At 42.4% G+C, this 21,927-nt stretch overlaps 1 protein-coding gene across 4 annotated transcripts in view; it reads right to left on the bottom strand.

The window, feature by feature from the left end:
- The window catches only part of BCAT1 (branched chain amino acid transaminase 1), a 140,138-nt gene that overhangs the window by 92,292 nt on the left and 25,919 nt on the right, over positions 1–21,927 (bottom strand). For 2 of the 4 annotated variants that reach the window (XR_004439986.1, XM_033222672.1), the window contains exon 1: positions 1,020–1,303. The exons of 1 other annotated variant lie outside the window; for it this stretch is intronic. Coding sequence is in view for 2 of the 3 variants with exons in the window: in XM_033222672.1 (XP_033078563.1) it covers positions 1,020–1,238 (219 nt within the window). In the remaining variant the exon portion in view is untranslated. Of the gene's footprint in view, positions 1–41; positions 941–1,019; positions 1,304–21,927 lie in introns of those variants that run through there. One more of the 4 variants, XM_033222674.1, reaches the window with a different exon arrangement.

Raw genomic sequence — 21,927 nt, 5'->3', positions numbered from 1 at the left:
GGTCGGTGAGCGGGGCCCGGGGTAACCTACATGACACTCACCATGATACCGTGCGCTTCTCTCCAGGACCCAGGCAAACACAAAAAGGAGGCTCAAACAACCAAGCACCCAGGCCCGAACCTCCAACAAGCGCGTCTTGGGAGTGCTGCCCTGCACTTCCCACCCTGCCAGGGTCGCGGCGGTTTTTGTCCTCCTCCGCCGGCTCAGGGAAGACTGGTTACATTCCAGGTCAGCCCTACAGAGCCAGGGTTCGCCGGCAAAGAACAAAAAAACAATTGTCTCCCTTATATCCGAGCAAATAGTCTAGACTGGGGTGTTAAGCCATTTATAGAAAAATCTCCAGGGCGCGCTCAGCCTCGTGGTCTTGTCAATCACAGACGCACAATAGCAAGCCTGCAAAGGGGAAGGGGACTGGCGTGAACCATTTTCTCCACCAGCAGGGTCCTCCGATGCTGCAGCACCCACCCCATACCTCAAACCTCATGGTATTAGGGGGCAATTTAAAAGATGAAGACACAGGGAAGCGGGACTAATTGGGAAAACCTGCAAACATTTGTTTTAATGCCCAATCTGCTAAATAACTACGGGGGTGGGGGTGGGGAAGAAAGCGATCCAAGGAGGCAGAAGGCTGCGGTCAAAATATTTTGGGGTGGCAAAGGCACGTAGGATGTGGCTGTGTGGCAGCCCAGAGATTCAGCTCCCGCCTCCTCCCTCAGAGCGAGTCCATGGCTACCCTCACGTCTCCCGTGGCGGTCCTCGCCGCACTCCGGAGGGGATCACCCATGAGGGTGTTAGACCTGGACAGCGGGAACCTCGCCGAGGCGGAGATTGCAGGCTGGGACTCCAGATTTCGGGAAGGGATGGGGGGAAAAGGAGACGCCTCGCTGCAGGCGGAATGGAGGGCGAGGCGAAGGAGGATGGTGCAGGAAACGGCGACAAGGCGCCCGGCCAGGCCCGCGAGCTACCGAGACTCAGGTTCCAATCCTCCCCCCTTCCTCAAACGCCCGGGTTCCAGGTACCTGGCGGGCAAGGGCCGCAGCAGAGCGAAGCGGGCTGGCCATGTAGAGGCTGCGGGGACGCGAGGCTGCAGAGAGCGGCGGTGGCACGGAGCGCGCGGCTGGACGCGAAAGCGGGTGGTGTGGCCAAGCCCCGACGCACCGCCCGTAGGGCGCTGGGTACCACGACCCGGGGCCGTGCGCCAGGGCCAGGCGCAGGGTACGACGCAACCCCTCCAGCATCCCTTAGGGAGGAGCCTCCAACCGTCTGGTCCCAGTCTGTCTGCAGTCGCGAAAACCGAAGCGGTTGTCCCTGTCACCCGGGTCGCTTTAGGTGGCCCGAGACTGCGCGCCGCGAACGAGCGCCTTTCCAAGCGCAGGTACTTCGCGGGCATCCTTGTTTATTAAACAACCTCTAGGTGAATGGCCGGGAAGTGCCCCTCGGTCAAGGTTAAGAAAACCTCGGAGAAAATACATTAGGGCAGCTTTTCCATAGACTCCAAATCCAACTGACAAAAAGCAGTTTCTGCCCTCGAGAGTTTGCGGGCGGGGATTGACATTTGTGCGTCTGCTCATGTCTGCCACCCACCCCTATGTGCAAACTGAAGGGGGAGAACGTGAATCCAGTTTTTAGATTTCCCTGCGCCACCTACTCAAACCGAGTTTGTAATTCGGGGTGTCACGGGGCTACCAGGCTCGCATTCTCTAAGCGCCGTTTCTGCCCAAAGATCTCAATGCCTTTCATCGTTTTCAGGCAAAGCAGACCATCAAGAGCTCCAATCATACTGTTTTCACAGTTTTCCGACGTAGACTCGTGATCTCAATATAAAGAGGCCTGGAAAAGTGATGTTAGAAATACTACTCGGTTTAAAAAGGGAAAGGAGGATTGAAATAGCTATTGTCTTATATGCAGTGTTCTCCTGGGGCAACGTCAGCCTGAATTATGAGCCTTCCTGGTTTTTAAATTAATAGGAAGTGGTAACCCGGGCTGACTTGATCTTGGAAAGAGGGGGAGGGCAGTTTATTCTGGGTGAAAGCGGTTAAATCCGGTCTGGTTTTTGAAATGGTTTCATACAGCACTACTGATAATATACTGTAACTCTAATCTTATCAACTCAGAAAACCTACACTTTTCCTCTCCTTTATACAAGGCACAAAAAGGCCTCTTACGCTGGGGTGGGGTCCCAAGCTCCAAAGACCACAGAGTCCAGGCAGGTCACTTGTCCCATAGAGTGGTGAGTGTCCCTGCAAGTCCAGGGTCGCTTATAAAATACGTTTTGTCGTTGTTGTTTTGAGACTGAGTCCACTTTGTTGCCCAGGCTGGAGTGCAGAGGCCCGATCTCGGCTTACTGCAACTGTCTGCCTCCCTGCTTCAAGCAATTCTCCCACCTAAGCCTCCCGAGTAGCTGGGACTACCAGCATGCGTCACCACGCCGGGCTAATTTTTGTATTTTTTGTAGAGACCGTGTTTTGCTATGTTGCCCAGGCTGGTCTCGAGCTCCTGGACTCAAGCCACCCACCCATCTCAGCCTCCCAAAGTGCCAGGATTACAGGCGTGAGCCACTGCGCCCAGCCTCCATCTGTATTAACTGCTTCTATTTCCTTCCTATGAAGGGCTTCTGTCCAATTATTCCACCTAAATAAGGTCTCTAATAGCCTTCATTTTGTTTCTGCCAATGGTTTTGCTTCTTGTGCATTTTCATGGCTGCACCTATGTGCTGATGACTCCCAAATATATTTTTTCAGTCCAACTGTCTCCTGAGCAGTAGGTACTTGCTACTCAAAAATCTGTCTAAACTATAAACGGTGTGTCTCTTCACCATGTTGGAAGCACTGGGCTAGTTGCTGAGGGAGGATTGAGAGCATACCATCATCCTGTTATCATGCATTGCCCTCAGCCAGAGAGAAAAGTGTTAATTGTGTTAGAAAGCGCTAAGGAATCCCACAGACAGATGTAAAATTATAACAAGTGCTGCCTGTGCTCCAACAGCCTCTAATAATGGATTGTACTGACTCAGAAAGGCCTGGAAAGGCTTTCAGCAAGTGATCCTTGAGCAGAAATCTGAAAGAGTAAAGAAATTTACTAAAGGAAGAAGGGATAAAGAGCACCTGGTATGAAAGTGAGTTCCAGGACAAAAGAACTTCTCCAAGGAGGGCTGGAACAAAGGACCAAAAGAGAGCCTGGGGCTGCCTTGGGCAGAAGAGGATAGAGCTTGGGCTGGTGAGTAGCCAAAGGACCAGTCAAGTAGTGCCTTGGGGAGAGCTAAAGAATAATTTTAAAAAGCAAAAGTAAGGTAAAAGCCTGACTGTCATACAGGTATAAAATAAACTAAATTATAGAGTTTACTTAAATCATTTAATGAAGTTACCAGGCAGATATAAAAACTGGTTCAAAGAACAGGCATGTTTATAGGTCAGAAATGCTGAAATGAATATGCAAATGAAATTGGCTTCTTCCACAATAGGGGAGAGAAGTTAACTGAACCCTGACCTTCAGAATTTACTTGCATGGCTACGTGCAATAATTATTTTGCATTTCTATCAGTTATCTGTAAAATAACTCGAAACAATGAAACTATGTAAGACCCAATGAAAGGGCCCATGGAATCAGAATCAGATAACCTTAAAGGTTTGCTCTAAACAATTCAGTTTTCCACTGAAGTACAAATTTTTCCCTACAGTAGGATAATATAATTTCTTCATTCAAGAAGTGCTATTAGTCAGCAACAGCTGGAATAAACCAGACATAGTAGTCACTGTACTTACTAGTTACCTTAAGAAGCTGTAGCTTTAGCAGTTTTCAATGTAGCTTAACCTAGGGGCAAGAGAAACCATTGAAAGGTTAAGGATTAGGTGGAGTATGCGGGAGTGGTGACAGAATTGAAGGTATTGGCTGCAGTTTGGAGATTGGAAGAAGGTCTGGGTGGTGAGGAATGGATTTGGATGAAGCTATTACAGAATCCATATATGAGATGATCCTTTTAGTAAGCTGGACTTGGCTGGTGGTTGGTAATAGAAGTGGAGAGAAACAGCCAGATTTCAGCAAGAATGGAGGTAAGGTGGCAGCCTGGGCAACAACCCTGTCTCTGGTAAAAGTACAAAAATTAGCCGGGCGTGGTGGTGTGTGCCTGTAGTCCCAGCTACTCATGGGATTAAGGTGAGAGGATTACCTGAACTTGGTGAGGTTGAGGCTGCAGTGGGCCAGGATCACACCACTGCACTCGCCTGGGTGACACAGTGAGACCGCATCTCAAAAAAAAAAAAAAAAGAAAGAAAGTAAGAAAAAGAAAAATGGGTGATATAAGGTGGGACAAGGATGAGAGAAATACTAAGGAGGCCTTCTTGGATCTGACTTGCTCATCTGTTTGGTGATATTCACTAAGACAAAAGGAATGTTGAAAGAGAATGTGGTTCGAGAGGATAAGGAGAAGTCTGGTTTGGGTCCCATGAGTTCTTAAGTGTCTCCAAGACTGGCTATGAGAGATCCGCCTATCTGAAGCTCAGGGAAGAGGTCTAGATTACAGGTATTATTGAATCATTGGCATAGAGGTGGTAACTGAAGCTATGGGTGCGAATGAGAATCTCTGTATGTCAGTTTTCTCCTCTGTAAAATGAGACAAGAGCAACACTTCATGTTTGTCAACTGGGATAGATGAGCCATTTCAAAATAATGAAACCTATGTATATTACTTAGAACCATGCCTGATGTCAGCCATGGATAGGTAAAAGAATGGGCATGGCTCTGTCGTTAAACTGTATTTGAAAAACGGGACAGAGCAAATGTAGTCTGTAGGCTGTAGGTTGCTTACTCCTGCTCTATGTAGTTGCTCTAGTAGAAGCATAGGGGTTGTCCCTCAAATGCATCCAAGTGATGATCACCAATGTCTATCCATTCTTGCTCCAAATACCCTGACAGTTGCCATTTCTCCAACCACTTATCCCCGTTCTAGTACCAAACAGCTTCCAAGTAGCTCCTCTGACTCCAGCCTTGCTTCTCTTTAAGCCATTCTTAGCATGACAACCCCTGAAAATGTCTCAAAATGCAAATCTGAAGACATCTCCTCTTGGTCAAAAAACCTTCAAAATCACCCATTTGACAAAATAATTGGCAAGCTCCCCACCCATCCCAGATTCTGCCTTCTGCCTCTGACTCCCCAGCTCAACTTTTGCTACGCTCTTTCTCTCTCTCGCCCACCAAACATTTAATTTGTTTCAGTCCTTTCAGACATCAGGCCTTCTCATAGATACCCAAATACCTGTAACATTCCCCTGCCTTTCCCAGACAGAACAAGGCACTGTCATCCTTCCTTGCTCAGTTCCTGTGCCATGTCCTTGGCAGGAATATCTCTGAACCCTGTCTAGGCTACAGTGCCTCCCTCTGCTGTTTATTTGCATGCAATGCTTGCCATTTCAAAATAATGGTAATATTTTATTCTAATCATTTGATTAACGCTCTTCTAATTTTAGGACGGGAAATTCATGTCTGTCAGGCCTCTGAGCCCAAGCTAAGCCATCCTATCCCCTGTGACCTGCACGTAGACATCCAGATGGCCTGAAGCAACTGAAGATCCACAAAAGAAGTGAAAATAGCCAGTTGCTGCCTTAACTGATGACATTCCACTATTGTGATTTGTTCCTGCCCCACCCTAACTGATCAACTGACTTTGTGACAATACACCCTCCCCACCCTCGCGATAATGTACTTTGTGATATTCCCCTCCCTTGTGAACGTAGATACACCCTCCTCACCCTCGCGATAATGTACTTTGTGATATTCCCCTCCCTTGTGAACATACTTTGTACGATACACCCTCCCCACCCTTGAGACGGTACTTGTAATATCCTCCCCTGCCCTTAAGAAGGTACTTTGTAATATTCTCCCCAGCCTTGAGAATGTACTTTGTAAGATCCACCCCCTGCCCACAACAAATTGCTCCTAACTCCACCGCCTATCCCAAACCTGTAAGAACTAATGATAATCCCACCACCCTTTGCTGACTCTCTTTTTGGACTCAGCTCGCCGGCACCCAGGTGATTAGAAAGCTTTATTGTGGCTGGGCTGGAGCAAGACCCTGTCTACCAAAAATACAAAAATTAGCTGGCGTGGTGGCAAAACACCTGTAATCCCAGCTCTCCGGGAGGCTGAGGCAGGAGAATCACTTGAACCTGGGAGGCGGAGGTTGCAGTGAGCCGAGATCGTGCCATTGCACTCCAGCCTGGGTGACATAGCGAGACTCTGTCTCAAAAATTAATTAATTAATTAATTATTGTTTTAAGGCCACAAAGTTTGGGGTGGTTGGTTACATAGCAATGTTAACCAAAGCAGCGTGCAAACCTAACATACTTATTTCATTTCATTATTTATTTAAAAACCTAGTAATAATAAATCATGCCCAAAAATAGGGATAAAAAGGTGAGACAAACATGAAATAAGTAGTACTTTAAAATATCTTTCTAACTATGGTTATTTTATTGTACCAGCCCTAGCTAAAGGCTCAGTATACACAAGGGCCTAGTAATCAGTAATGACAGTGATACAAATCCTTCTTTTAAAGTCTTCTTAATGATCAAAATTGTGTCATCCACTGTTTGTCAGTTCTGATGAAACCATTGGTTTTTTTTTTTTAATCTCATGATATGGTTAATGGAGAACTTATAGTAAGAACCGAGGTGAGACACAGTGGCACATGCCTGTAATCCCAGCAATTTGGGAGGCCAAGGCGGCCAATTACCTGAGGTTAGGAGTTTGAGACCAGCCTGGTCAACATGGTAAAACCTTGTCTTTACTAAAAATACAAAAATTAGCTGGGCATGGTGGCACATGCCTGTAAACCCAGCTACTCAGGAGGCTGAGGCATGAGAATTGTGTGAACCTGGGAGGCAGAGGTTGCAGTGGGCCGAGATCACACTACTGCACTCCACCCTGGTGACAGAATGAGACAGTCTTAAAAAAAAAAAAAAAGAAAAAGAAACCAAAAAAATATTAGTTATCATGAAAAACATGACACATTTCCTTGTTTTACATTACTAGTATTTTCATTATTCTGGCTTTATCCCTTTAAATTTGTATTTATGCTTGTTTTGAGGTTTTTTTGCAGAAATCTCTTCTCTTAAAGCCAATGTCCCTTTTGCAACGATTATCAATTAACACTAGATGACATAATCTGTAACTTTCCTTAACTAGGCTCACACAAACCGCCACAAATCACAACCCTCTGGAAGAGAATGAATGTGCAGGGCTGCATTCATGTAGGCAACCCTCTGGGAGCTGGAGCTATGCCCTCCTCTCCCCTCAGGACCCTGCTCGAAATTTGTGACAGTGTGGCAGGGTGACATGCAGAATGAGCACATGCCAATCTATGTGAGTTAAATACAAATACAATTTAATTTTTCCCACATGTTAGAGGAAAAACAAACATAAGTTCTTCGGACATTCCAGTGGAGTCTGTTGCATATCTCAATATATACACACCACGATGAAACTCACTCTGCCAGCAGACAACGTGCAAATTCCTGAGCTTAGTCTGTGGGCTCCTGCACTTTCTGAATCACCTGACTCCCCCTTCCCTCCCCACCCCTCGTCCTCATTTGCACTTCCCAGTTTTCTTCTGCACTGGGAGGAAACCCTAAGCATGGCAAGCCTCTAGGTCATCTCCAAGTACCTTAAAAAGGAGTGACAGATGGACAGAGAGACAAACACCTGAATATTCTGGATAAAAAGATTAAGAGTTTCATTTCCTGTGTGGAAAACAATTAAGCTTATAATTTTGCATTTTGCAGTAACAGAATCGCTTAACTTCTGAGAGGAGAAATTAATCCTAATTAAATGAGGCTGGTTTTTTAAAATCCAGATATTATATACTGGATTGCTTTGGAGAACATTTTGTTTTACACCAGTACCTAAGTAGCTTTTAAGAGTTCAGGTTAATCTATGCTGAGGAAATTAATAGCAAAAAGAAAAGGCCACAATCAAGACAGAAAGGATTTAAGTTTTTATTACTGATTATTAAGTGCATTATTTATAGTAGAATCCACAACATACGCCCATGAAAATAAACCAATTCTAGTAAATACATGGTAAATATAAAAAAACGAGAAGAGGGCCTGGCGCGGTGGCTCACGCCTGTAATCCCAGCACTTTGGGAGGCTGAGGCGGGTGGATCACAAGGTCAGGAGATGGAGACCATCCTGGCTAACACGGTGAAACCCCGTCTCTACTAAAAAAGAAATGCAAAAAAATTAGCCGGGCGTGGTGGTGGGCGCCTGTAGTCCCAGCTACTCGGGAGACTGAAGCAGGAGAATGGTGTGAACCCGGGAGGCAGAGCTTGCAGTGAGCCAAGATCGCACCACTGCACTCCAGCAAAATACATACACCAAAAGGAGAAAATGAGGCCAGGTGTGATGGCTTATGCCTGTAATCACAGCACTCTGGGAGGCTGAGGTGGGAGGTTTGCTTGAGTCCAGAAGATTGAGACTAGCCTGGGCAACATAGTGAGATTCCATCTCAAGAAAAAACAAAACAAAACAAAACAAAAAAAGAACGTGGGTATTTGGGAAGACAGTAATCTTTTGGAAAAAGTGTTTTTCCTATGAATGTGACCTACGTTCAAGAAAAGAGACTGACTTATCCGATATATCCCTTGTGGCAGCAAAGGGAAAACTTCCCCATCACCTTCTTCAGAAGGTCACTCAAAACCATTGACCAGGGGCAGATTAATAGGAGAAAAGTCACACAAATTTATTTGATCATAAATTTTATATGATACAAGAGCCTTCAGAATGAAGACCCAAAGATACAGGGGAAACTGTCCATTTTTATGGTGAAATCCTGTCTTTACTAAAAATACAAAAGATTTTATGGACAGTTTTTTTTCTTTTTTTTTTTTTTTTGAGATGTCTCGCTCTGTGGCCAGGCTGGAGTGCAGTGGCGCCATCTCAGCTCACTGCAACCTCCCACTCCCTGGTTCAAGTTATTCTCTTGCCTCAGCCTCCTGAGTAGCTGGGATTACAGGCACGCGCCACCAGGCCCAGCTAATTTCTGTATTTTTTAATAGAGACGGGGTTTCACCATGTTGGCCAGGATGGTCTTGATCTCCCGACCTTGTGATCTGCCTGCCTCGGCCTCCCAAAGTGCTGGAATTACAGGCGTGAGCCACCGCGCCCAGCTGTTTGTTTTTTAAGAGCAAGGAGAGTATGCTTTTTAAATGCCATTGGTTCATGTGCCACAGAACCTAAAGCAGTTTCAAATGGACACCAAGTGAAAAAATACGAGTTTTCAGAAGTCTGTCATTATGTATTTACACAAATTACACAATCCTGTATGTATTTACAATTATAGATTATCAGATAGATAACACAAAGCTGTAGTGTTAATGAGACAAAAGAGAATAAAAACACCACAAGGAAGCCATTTGCTTATCTACCAAGCGGGACCTAGCAGGGCCCATCCTGGCATGTGCTTCAACATTGCTTGGGGACATTTACATGACTGAAGGGAAGATTTGTTCAGTCCGTGCTAGGTAAGTCTTTGACCACAGTGCAAGCGTTGGCACCAAGAAGATGGTAGTTTGGCTGTCTGCATATCTATTTGTTTAACTGGAACCCCCATTCCACGATGGCTCAGGGTTGCCATCCAACAGGCTTTGGGCCTTTTACACCAAGAACCGGATGCAAACCCATGAGCTGGGGATGACTCACTCTATTCCCCAACAGACAGTGCCCGGGCCAAAACCCTGAGCCCCCTTAGTACGGAGAGTCATGTAGAGCCATGTAGAAATATGACTGGATAAAAAACGTATGGTCTAATGCTAATAGACTGGGCAGGGAAATCCAGCACAGCCTGTCTGTCTGGACCCTTCTTGCCTCTCTGAGCATGCATTTCTTCCTTCTGGTGCTGGACCCTCTTTGGAATGGGGGTCTTATAACCTACAGTCAAACAAGGTGAGTCAGGTAATTTCTTTATGGCTTTACACAGACAGGCTGGGGGTGGGGGAAGTTAGAGAACTATTTTTAGGTTTTATGGTTGGTTTTGGGGAAAAGGGGTTTGGTTTCTATGACCCACCTTGGGGAAGAGGGATTGTAGTCTCGATGGCCAGCCTCAAGGGAGAATGAAGGGCCAGAGACAGGAGAGCAGGAGCCCAACATTCCCCAGTTGAGAAACTGGGTTGGTAGATTATCTTTTTTTTTTTTTTTGAGATGGGGTCTCACTGTGTTGCCCAGGCTAGAGCGTGGTGTCATAATCTCAGCTCGCTGCAAGCTCTGCCTCCCAGGCTCAGGCAATCCTCCCACATCCACCGCCCAAGGAGCTGGGACCACAGGCACACGCTACTGTGCCTAGCTAATTCTTTGTGTTTTTGGTAGAGACAGGGTTTCACCGTGTTGCTCTGGCTGGTCTCGAACTCCTGAGCTCAAGCAATTTGCCCACCTCAGCCTCCCAAAGTGCTGAGATTACAGGTGTGAGCTACTGTGCCTAGCGGGTGGATTATTTAATAAGCCATTGAACTAGTCTTGCAATCGTGAGAATAGGCCAGTCCAATTAAACGGTTAACAGTTAACTCTCATTTCAAGCAGTGGTGTCGCAGATGGGCTTCCACCAAAGTCAGGCCTCTCCATGAATCAAGCAATCAGATATTTAAGAAAAGGCATTTCTATGGAAACAAAAGAAAAACAAAGATTAACATCTGAAGTTGTCTATAAACTAGTTTTCCTAGAGTCTCTGAAGTAGCTTCAGATTGCAGTGGCAATCTGACAGATATTTCTGGATTATAGTTTGAATCAGGTGTTCAAGTAAACTTTCTGAGTAATCTGATATGAACGCCACTCATATATTAAGTTGCTGTCATTATTTCTTCCAAAGTTTATATCAAGTTGTCTAGCTAAAGTCTGTAGGGCTTGGTGATTCCAAGTCAGAAAAGTGGTAGAAAAATTGGAAAACATTAGTTTGGAGACTCGTAACCAGGAAGGAATTCAGGATTCAGTCCAAATTGTAGGCAAATAATAAAAACTCAAAAAAACAATGGTCAGGACTAGAATCTAATAAACAAGTATGGTATAATTTTCTTCTGAAATATAATTTCGTCTTCTACAGTCATCCCAGTTTTTACCACAAAGATAGTAATAATAAGACTAATTTATTTGCAAAGTCAGTTTAGTCTCTGACATGATTATCTGTTAAAGTGCAGTAAGAATGGTGATTTACCATAAAGGCTCTTTTTTTTGCTTTGATATTTTTTATTTATTATAAAAACTGAGTTTTCAACAAAGGCAGATTAGCAGGACTATAGTTGTGAAAACAAATCTGAATGTAGACATTCATTAAACTTAAACTAAAAATCATTGCAGGATAAAATGTCAAGCAACTGAAAACTTTTCTGTGATATATACAGAAATGATATCGATGTAAATATTTTCACATAAACAAGAGCAAAGATCAAGAAAAAATTAAATATCTTGATGGGCAACAGAAATACACAGATTAAAAAGGTTATTTTTATTTTACTTCAGTGCTTCTATTAAGCACAACTGTCAGAGAAATAGGAATTAGATAAATCTTTACATTTCTTCAGCGAATTACATACAATAAAGACACCTCTCTACAATAAAATATAATATTAGAATCATTAGACTCCTGAAAGTCATGACTTTCAATTAAATTACTCTTTTTGCTCTGCTGTGAAGCTACATGCTTTATCAGAATTTTGCCAGTTGAAAGAAAATGAAGCTAACACTGGCAAGATCCGGCAAAACACAGGTGGCAGCAAATTAGGCACAATGAGGTGTGGATTTTCCTCTCAAAGTGGATTACCCACACCTAGGAGATAATGACTTGCAGCGCAAAACAAACATTGTGGGATAAAACAGACGATATTTAAATCAATATATTTTCTGCACGGATGGCTCTTAAGTTGGCTTTGTTGGAACTTTTTCATAAGGAATCTCAGATTAAGACTTTTGAAACCTCTCAAGGGCCAGGCACAGTGGCTCACGCCTGTAATCCCAGCACTTTGGGAGGCCAAGGCGGGTGGATCACCTGAGGTCAGGAATTCAAGACCAGCCTGGCCAACATGGTGAAACTTCATCCCTACCAAAAATACAAAAAATTAGCTGGGTGCAGCGACATGTGCCTGTAATCCCAGCTGCTCGGGAGGCTGAAGCAGGAGAATCGCTTGAATCCAGGAAGCAGAGGTTTCAGTGAGCCGACCACAATCCAGACTGGGTGACAGAGTGAGATTCCGGGTCAAAAAAACAAACTCTTGAGGCAATGAAACCACGCCAAGGATTCACCATCAGACAGTGCCTATAAAGCCTGTATTAATTCGGTGAATTTCTCTCCTTTCAATGTCTCCAAAATATCTCGAGGTTCCTGACATTCTTTACTTATTGCAAAGTTAGAAACCCTATAAAGGAATTGTGTGGGCCAGGCCTGTCTTTTTCCAAGTCAATATACTGGCTTTAAAAAGTCAACATCAATCCCTTGAAGCAGTCTGGTTGCATTCAAAAAATGATATTGCAGTGAAAGCCTTGGCAAAATAACCACTGTTTCCAGTGTTTCCAGTTACAAAAGAAAATAGGCTCTTTTTGTTTGTTTGCTTTTTGTTTTTTTGTTTGTTTGTTTTGAGATGGAGTCTCACTCTGTCGCCTAGGCTGGAGTGCAGTGGTGTGAGCTCCGCTCACTACAACCTCTTTCGCCCGAGATTCTCCCGCCTCAGCCTCCCAAGTAGCTGGGATTACAGGCGCCTGCCACCATGCCTGGCTAATTTTTATATTTTTAGTAGAGATGGGGCTTCACCATCTTGGCTAGGCTAGTCTCAAACTCCTGACCTTGTGATCCACTGGCCTAGGCCTCCCAAGGTGCTGGGATTACAGGCGTGAGCCACCATGGCCGGCCGAAAATAGGTTCCTTATTGAACTTATGCAAATAACTATATTGCCAGAAAATAAGAAAACTAATGAATAGTTTCCAAATTCTGAAGAATTCAGGTAGAAAGAAAGGTAAATGTTTCCATTTTGCCCACAGAAGTATATTTTACCCCAATGCTGTAAGCTATAAATATAGCTCAAAAGAAAAAAAAAATGTCCTTGAGTCTGGAAAACAAAACATAAAAAAATCAGTAATGTTTCAAACAAAAAGTCCTTTAAAAAAATAATTTCAGTCCTTCATCCACTCAGTCCCATGTAATTCTCATTCTCCTTGATGTTGGGTTAGCAATCTGCATGAATGCATCAGTTCTTCATTAGAGCTTTGGACTTTTTCTGTTTGTTTGTTTGTTTGTTTGTTTTGAGATGACGTCTTGCTCTGTCGCCCAGGCTGGAGTGCAGTGGCGCCATCTCAGCTCACTGCAAGCTCCGTCTCCTGGGTTCAAGCCATTCTCCGGCCTAAGCCTCCCGAGTAGCTGGGACTACAGGGGTCCACCACCACGCCCAGCTAATTTTTTGTATTTTTAGTAGAGATGGGGTTTCACCGTGTTAGCCAGGATGGTCTCGATCTCCTGACCTCGTGATCCACCCACCTTGGCCTCCCAAAGTGCTGGCATTACAGGTGTGAACCACCTCGCCCTAATGAGCTTTGGATGTTTTTACCTAGTCCAAAGGTGTGATCTCCAAAGTTATCAGAAACCTGTGTTTAAGACTACTTGTCAAGGTCCTTTTCATGAATTTCCTTGAAGACACAGCACTCTAGGATTTGCAAAAGGCTTTTAGAAAAAAAAAAAATCAGAATAAAGCAATTTACTGTATATACCATGACATATCAGCCTTTTATTTTTATTTTCATTTTTTATTTTTGGAGTAATGTGGAACTTTTTAATTTGGAAGGCAAAAGGTTACACTTAATTGAAGGCAGAGGTCAGGTTAATAAATGTTCGTTACAAAGTTGTTCTGACACAGAGAGAGGGAACTTCTCTGGGCTCTCCACTTGCCTACCAAATCAGAGGTGGTAGTAAGTACAAATCTGAAAAAAATCCATGTGTCAAACAAGTTGCTATCTCAAGAACTCTTATGCAGGAAAATCAAAGTGAACACTGTTCCAGTCTCTTACTCTTCAATTAAGTAAATGGGAATGATTCAGCCCACCAAGTTCATGACAATAAGGTACAAGATGGTGCTAGCAAAGAGAAAGAAGCAAAGTCTCACTCCAAGGAGATGCCTTCGAAGTCCTCTTTGTTCTGTGGGTTCACCTGTGTTCTCAGGCAAACTGCTACGATGAAACTCCCCACACAATATGTGAAACCCAAGAGGAAAAAGTTGAAGGGGAAGGTCCCCATGAGAAGACAGTAAGTGAATTGCAGCGCCCTCGTCAACAGTATATACAGCAGGTATATATCCAGCAACTTCAGACACTGCAGAGTAGAGCTCAAGTACTCTTCTAAGAACCATCAGGTGACTAACACTACCGGCACTGACATGAATGGATGCAAGGTACACCAGCCAGCGCTCCCTAGGCTCATAGAGGACCCAGCAACCACACCGAATGTCCATATCAGATTTTTAGGAATCTCATACAATGTTGGAACACATATTAACAACATATCCATACAAATATAACTCAAAGAAAGTGTAACACTATTTCTTAATTAACAAATCTTCCTGTATGATTTTAATATACCAAATAAGCCTCATGTCTCTCTTGGACTTCCAGGGGTCCTATTTATTATTAATAACATATGTTAATATATTATAAGATTATGTTCAAGTTAGGGGCAAAAATACTTAATTTTAGAATTTGAATTTTGATTTTAGGAAGTATATCAAATATCAAAAGTTTAAAACCCTTGCTATCAAAATAAGAAAGATTTAAGACCCATGTTCAAAATAGAATCACAAGTCACTGTGACCTGATCGAGGATCTGGAAATTGACTGGTTTCCTAACACCTTCCTGTCCTGTGTACTTCTCTGGAAAGTCCTCATGTGTCCCCAAGAGCACGAGTTTTGCATGGTAGAGATGCTAGTTTAACACTGCATGTAACAGACTAGTTATGACACTTGATTATTACCCTGCTCCTTTATGTATCAGCCTCCACCTGTCTAGGCAGTGACTTCATTCTCTTTGGGTTTCCAGTGCTTAGTACACAGTCAGGTAAATGTGTTAGCCTCGATAAATATCTACTCAATAAATTGATTGAATATATTGATCTACCATGTTTTGCTTAAATTAAAAATTGATCAATGGGCTGATATATTTTATAACACATGCATACACACATATGGAGAGACAGAAAGAGAGAGAGCAGAAAATAGATACCAGCATAAAGTCAATTGTGTTAGGCACAAAAGAACCAAATTAGATTTTAAATATGGCTATTTATTTAGGCTACTTACTGAACTGCCTTTATCTATTTATGAGATACTTTGCCTTTTCTCCTAACTTCCTCACATTTCTGGATAGACAGTGAAATGTCCCCAGGACTTTTCCTAAATCTTATTAAGCCATGAGTTCTGAGCTCATTAGAAGATTTTGTTTTAAGCTCTAGCTCCACTGTCCAGCTGGGTTTAAGTTCTAGCTTTATTATCAGATAGATAATTATCTAGTAATCTAGTAGATACAGCTTGGGTAAACCACCTAATGTCTCTAAACCCCACTTTAATGTCCCTGAACCTCAGCTTCCTCCCCTATAGAAGTCAAAAGGAAATGCAAACTACTGAACAGACTATGTCATGGTTATTTGTTCTAATATAAGGTTATCAAGCTTATAGGTAGACCCTATAACACACCAGTAAATCACATAGACTCTGGAGTGACATTGGCAGATTTAATTCCAGCAATACCACTTACCGGTTTTGCAAGGTTTATCTAATTACTTACTGATATGGGTTAGCTATGTCTCCACGCAAATCTCATCTTAAATTATAGCCCCATGTGTTGTGGGAGGGACCCAGTGGAAGATAATTGAATCATGGGGGCAGTTCCCCCATATAGTTTCTGTGGTAGTGAATAAGTCTCCCGTTATCTGATCGTTTTATAAGGGGAGACCCCTTTCACTTGGTCCTCATTTTCTCTTGCCGCCACCGTGTAAGAAGTGCCTTTTGCCTTCCACTATGATTGTGAGACCTCCCAGCCATGTGGAACTATGAGCCCATTCAACCTCTTTTTATTTATAAATTACCCCGTCTTGGGTATGTCTTTATTAGTAGCATGAAAATGGACTAATACACTTACCCTCTCTGTGCCTCCATTTCTCTATCTGTAAAATAATATTAATAATAGAGTTTTTATGAGGATTAAATGAGATAAATCATGTAAAGCCTATTTTATCATCCAGAAAGATCTCAATGTATGTCAGTTATAATTGTTAAGTTGAAGATTTGTATTAAGTCAGTGGGCCTTTTGAGATAATATGGCCAGTTTGGAAGCTGAGTTATTTATAATTTTAGAGAGAAGAATGAATCCACCAGAACTCCACCTCTCTATAAACTGCACTCTGTGGCATGGCTTCATTAGAGGCCTGCTGCAGGGCTGAGAAGTAATGCTTGACCTTACATGTTCCATAAATCCTCTTGGCAAACTGACCACTCCAGATTTTTATTTTTACTTTCATTTTTTATTTTTGGAGGAGCATATTTTATTTTTTGAGTGCTTCTACCACTATACTAAGAGAGGCTGTTTCCAGAAAAACTCTCAAACTATTTTTCCTCTGCTCTCACACAAAAACAATCAACACAGAAGACTTCTGGACCCCAAAATATATGGGGATTTCTCCCCAGCAGGAAGCAAGCAATCAGTTCTACAGCGGACACAAGCTAGGTGTCCTCCAATTCAGCTCCAACACTGTCTACCCAGAGATAGCATCAGATCCCCAAGTTGAGGGCTCAGTCCCACGAGAGCACCCTGTCCTTCCAACCAGTCGTAAGTTCAGGTCTCTGGAACTTCTGACCAACAGGCTTCAAGTTGGGGTTGCCATGACCCCCTCTTCGGGTTTGATTAATTTGCTAGAGTGGTTCACAGAACTGAGGAAGACACATTTACCAGTTTATCACTCAGGATATTTTTAAAAATACAAATAAAAGCCAATGAAGGGATACAAGAAGGTCAAAGTCTGGAAGGGTCCTGAGCACTGGAGCTTTTGTCCTCGTGGAGTGGGGATGTGTCACCCTCCCAGCATGTGAATGAGTTTTTGTTTACCTTCCCATGATTCTCCACATGTTCAGCACAGGAGGCTCATGGGAAGGTAAAAAACACTTCTTAGAAGCTCCCTGATCCATTCCTTTTGGGTTTTCATGGAGGCTTCATTACATAGGCATGACTGATTAAACTACTGGCCATTGGTGATTAACTTGACCAGCCCCACTGTGAAGCTCTCAGTCAACACTAACATACAAAAAGACAGCCTTTGGAGATTCCAAGGATTTTTAGTAATCATATGCCAGGAAACAGGAACAAAGACCAAATACATGTATTTCACAGTATCACAGGGACACTGGCTTTTTTACGGCCTTTCCTCAGATCACTAGAGCAGCATACAGGAAAACCAATTTTCTACTAGGGTTCTTTAGATGTTCAGACTTGGTGTGATCCTCCTGTGAGTTAAAATGTACCTCCTCCAAAAGTCTGATTCATTTGTCTCTCTACTTAGAAAAAACTGGTATGGAAACTCTTTTTCACCAATGATGATGACATGCATTTTTCCCAACAGTGTAAGCCCAATATATTCCAGTCTCAATTTACAAGACAGATACATCATAGGATCTTTAATACACATATCTAGGAAGATCTCTGAATTACTTAATAAGATATTTGGGAATATTCCATCCACCCCAGAGCTGACAAAGAACAACAGTTATAGAAAAAATAGCTGTAGAGGCAGTGAATGTTTAAGATGAGTTGGTACCTTTTGTTTTAATAGCTTCTATTAGTCACAACTTGTTAAACTGTAACATTCCTTTCTAAATCTGCTTCCTGCTCCTTCCTCACTTCTGTAATTTTCTGCAGTAGAATATGTAGTACATATTGGCTCTACAAATTGCCAGGTGCACATCAAAGGAAAGCATGAAAAAAAATAGTAAAGAAAAAGTAAACTTCCCAAAGGATTTCATTGTTAGATAAGAAAACTAGCACACATGCGCACACACACACACACACACACATACACACTTTAAAGAAAGAATTAGGGGTCCTGATAAGCTGGCACATAAACCTGTTGTTCCCATCAAATGAATCATCAAAGATTGAGAGTTAATTTGAGTGAATGTGTCAGTATTATTCCAACAAAGACATGAGCATACACACAACAAAATATTTTTTTTTTTTTTTTTTTTTTGAGACAGGGTCTCATTATGTTGTCCAGGCTGGAATGCAGTGGCTGCTGATAGATATGATCATAGCACACTGCAGACTTGAACTCCTGGGCTCAAGCAATCCACCCGCCTCAGTCCCCCAAGTAGCTGGGACTACAGGCATGTGCCACCTTGCCCAGCTATAAGATGTTTTGCACCTGAAGAGTTCATATAATCCATAATAACCACCCTCTGTATAACTCATCCTACATCAGGCCCTTAGTTTCACACACATTTCACCACATTTTTCATACTTGAAACAACCCTACAAGGTAGATATTATTATTACTAGAGCAACCCATTTTACAGATGAGAAAATTGGAAGCAGTTTGGTGATTCTCTAAGATAATGCACAGGACTCGATACGTTTAACCATAATTTATTACAGTATAAAAATTATGGCCGGGCGTGGTGGCCCATGCCTGTAATTCCAGCACTTTGGGAGGCCGAGGCAGGTGGATCACAAGGTCAGGAGATCGAGACCATCCTGGCCAACATGGTGAAACCCCGTCTCTACTAAAAATACAAAAATTAGCCGGGTGTGTTGGTGTGCGCCTGTAATCCCAGCTACTCAGGAGGCTGAGGCAGGAGAACTGCTTGAACCCAGGAGGCAGAGGCTGCAGTGAGCCAACATGGGGCCACTGCACTCCAGCCTGGGAAACAGAGTGAGACTCTGTCTCAAAAAAAAAAAAAAAAAAAAAATTTACAAGGCAAAAATCAGCAAAAGGAAAAGGCATGTGGGACAAAGGAAATCAGACATGGGCTTCCCAGAGTCCTCTCCCAGTAGAGTCACACAGGATGCACTTAACTCCTCCAGCAACGACTTGTGATAATACGTGTAAAACATTACTTACTAGGGAATCTCATTAGACACTCAATGCCCAAGGTTTTTATGTGGGGCTGTCAAGTAAACACTCCTACCTAGCACATCCTAAAATTCCAGACTCCCAGAAGGAAGCAGATGTTCAGCAGAAACTTCATTGTTTGTACAAATATTTTAGGCATCGTGAGCCATTCTTCTCAGGGAATGGTGAGAACCCTTCAGAAATTCAAGTTCCCAGACACCAGACAAGGGCCAACCTTGCAAGCCTTTCTAAGACTAGCAGCCTCAGGCCTACTTTAATTCTTTTCTACACAGGAGTAGACTGAGAAGCCTTGGTCAACTGTGCAGAAGCAGAGGACGGGGATGTCACTGAGCAAGGGACATGAAGCATTCAAGTGTGTGTGTGTGTATATATATATACATGCACATTATATATATACATTATATGTAATACATTATATATACACATTATATATAATTATATATACACACATTTTATATATATATATATATTTTTTTTTTTTTTTTAGACAGGGTCTCTGTCTGCCACCCAGACTGGAGTGCAGTGGCGCAATCTCAGCTCACTGCAACCTCCATCTCCCGGGTTCAAGCGATTCTCCTGCCTCAACCTCCTGAGTAGCTGGGACTACAGGCATGCACCACCATGCCTGCCTAATATTTTTGTTTGTTTTTTGTATAGATAGGGTTTTGCCATGTTGCCCAGCCTGGTCTCAAACTCCTAAGCCCAAGTAATCCTCCCATCTCGGCTTCCCATAGTGCTAGAATTACAGGCATAAGCCACCATACCCGGCCTTCAAGTATATTTCTTATGTTCACATCAGAGAGAACCAAACTGAGTATCAAGAAGATTGATTGCCTTGACTGAAGTAACACACCTGCAGAGGGAGAGCTGGTTCTAGAACCCAGGTCTTCAGACCACACAGGGCACTTAACAAATATCAGAGTGAAAAGCAGAATCCGCTCAGTCCATTCCCTTCTCTGCCATTAGTGAAGATACCAATCAATTAATTTAATTTTGATTCATACACTGTAAGGATTTATTAAAATCAAACAAAACAAAACAATACAAGTTGATTTTTCACAGGTGACTTTTTAATTTGCATGATGGCATAATTATAGCACTAGACATTTTCAACCAATTATGTCGATAATATACATTCTCATTTCCTCCCTTTTTTCCCCCTCAGTTTTCTGACCCATCCTCCCTTTTCTAGAGTGAGAAGACCATAAATTACCAATGATTTATTGAAAAATACTGCCTTTGAGTAATTCTTAGTAACTTGTAAGAAAACAACAGTAACAAATTATAATGAGAGGAGGGAGAGAAAGAGAACCCCTTCTTTACACAAGAATGCTACTCAGTGCCAAGAATGATATAATTAGATCCATTAATGCTAAAGTCATCCGAAGAAAGGTTGTCAGAGAATGGGATATTTACACAGCCTCAAGTCTTGTGCCACAAATTACATATTAATTTAAAAGGAGAAAATGTCCCTTTACAAGGTGGCCACCACCTTCACCAAGTGATCAAACTTAACATGACTAATGCAGGAACCAATGCATATCATGTGTCTCCCGATGCAAGGCAATTAGGGGTACACAACCTCACTTCAGTGGTATTCTTGCCAAGAAGTAGAGCCTGGCTCTAATCATAAAGATAAAATTAGAGAAATTCAGGATGTGAAACAGCCCATGAGCCTGAATTATTCAAAACAGACAATGTCATTAAAAAACAATAGCAGCAAAAACACACAAATATTGATCCATATGAGAAGAGACATAATTATGAAGAGTAATGTGTAAACAAAACAAACACATTTTGAGGTCAACTAGGGAAAAATTATATATGAACTAGATATGACGTGATCTCACTGAATTAATATTAATCTTCTTAGGTGTGCTATGGAGGAGAATGTCCCATATGAAGTATTTAGATAGGAAATATCACAACCATAATTTATTTTCATATGATTCAGTACTTGGGAGAAAGAGAAAGCATATAGAAAGGTTAACCATTGGTGAATCAGTTGATAAATGACAGATTCAAAAATAGTTGTTTTTTGAAACAGTAGTTCTTTCATCTCTACAGTAAGTGTGATGGTTAATTTCATGTGTCTACTTGGCTAAGCCATGGCGCCCAATTGCTTAGACAACACAAGTTCAAATGTTGCTGTGAAAGTATTTTTTAGATGTGATTACCATTTAAATCAGCAGACTTTGAGTGAAGCAGATTGCCCTCAATGTGGGAAGGCCTCATCCAATTAGTTGAAGGTCTTAAGAGCAAAAAAGATGCAGGTTTCCTGAAGAAGGAATTTGGCCACAGGACTACAATTGCAATAGATACTGTACCTGACCTGACCTGCCCTGCAAATTTCAGATTCATGACTGCAACATCAACTCTTACCAGAATTTCCAGCTGACCAACTTGCCCTATGGATTTCAGACTTGCCAGCTCCCACGATCACGTGAACCAATTCCTTAAAATAAATCTCTCTCTTTCTCTCTCGATGTCTTGATAGATAGAGAGCTAGAAAGATTATAGATATAGATAAGATATAAATATAGATATAGATATGCCCTATTGGTTCTATTTCCCTGGAGAACCCTGCCTAACACAATAGGTTTGGAAACTGCTAAATAAAAAATTGCAGAGAAATTATTTTTAAAATCTTCACTTGTCTGTTAAATGTGGGACAGAATAATTTTTAAAAACACAAATAATCTCCAAACCCCAGTTCAACTATAAGTTACAATCTTTTCTCCCTGATTAAGATTTATATTTGAAACAATCGTCATTTGCTTTGAGTTAAATTTCACCT

This window comes from Trachypithecus francoisi, unplaced genomic scaffold, assembly GCF_009764315.1.
Source record: "Trachypithecus francoisi isolate TF-2019V2 unplaced genomic scaffold, Tfra_2.0 Lachesis_group11, whole genome shotgun sequence".
Taxonomy (NCBI): domain Eukaryota; kingdom Metazoa; phylum Chordata; class Mammalia; order Primates; family Cercopithecidae; genus Trachypithecus; species Trachypithecus francoisi.
The sequence above is the reverse complement of the archived record's forward strand: the minus strand, read 5'-3'. Positions and strand labels throughout refer to the sequence as shown.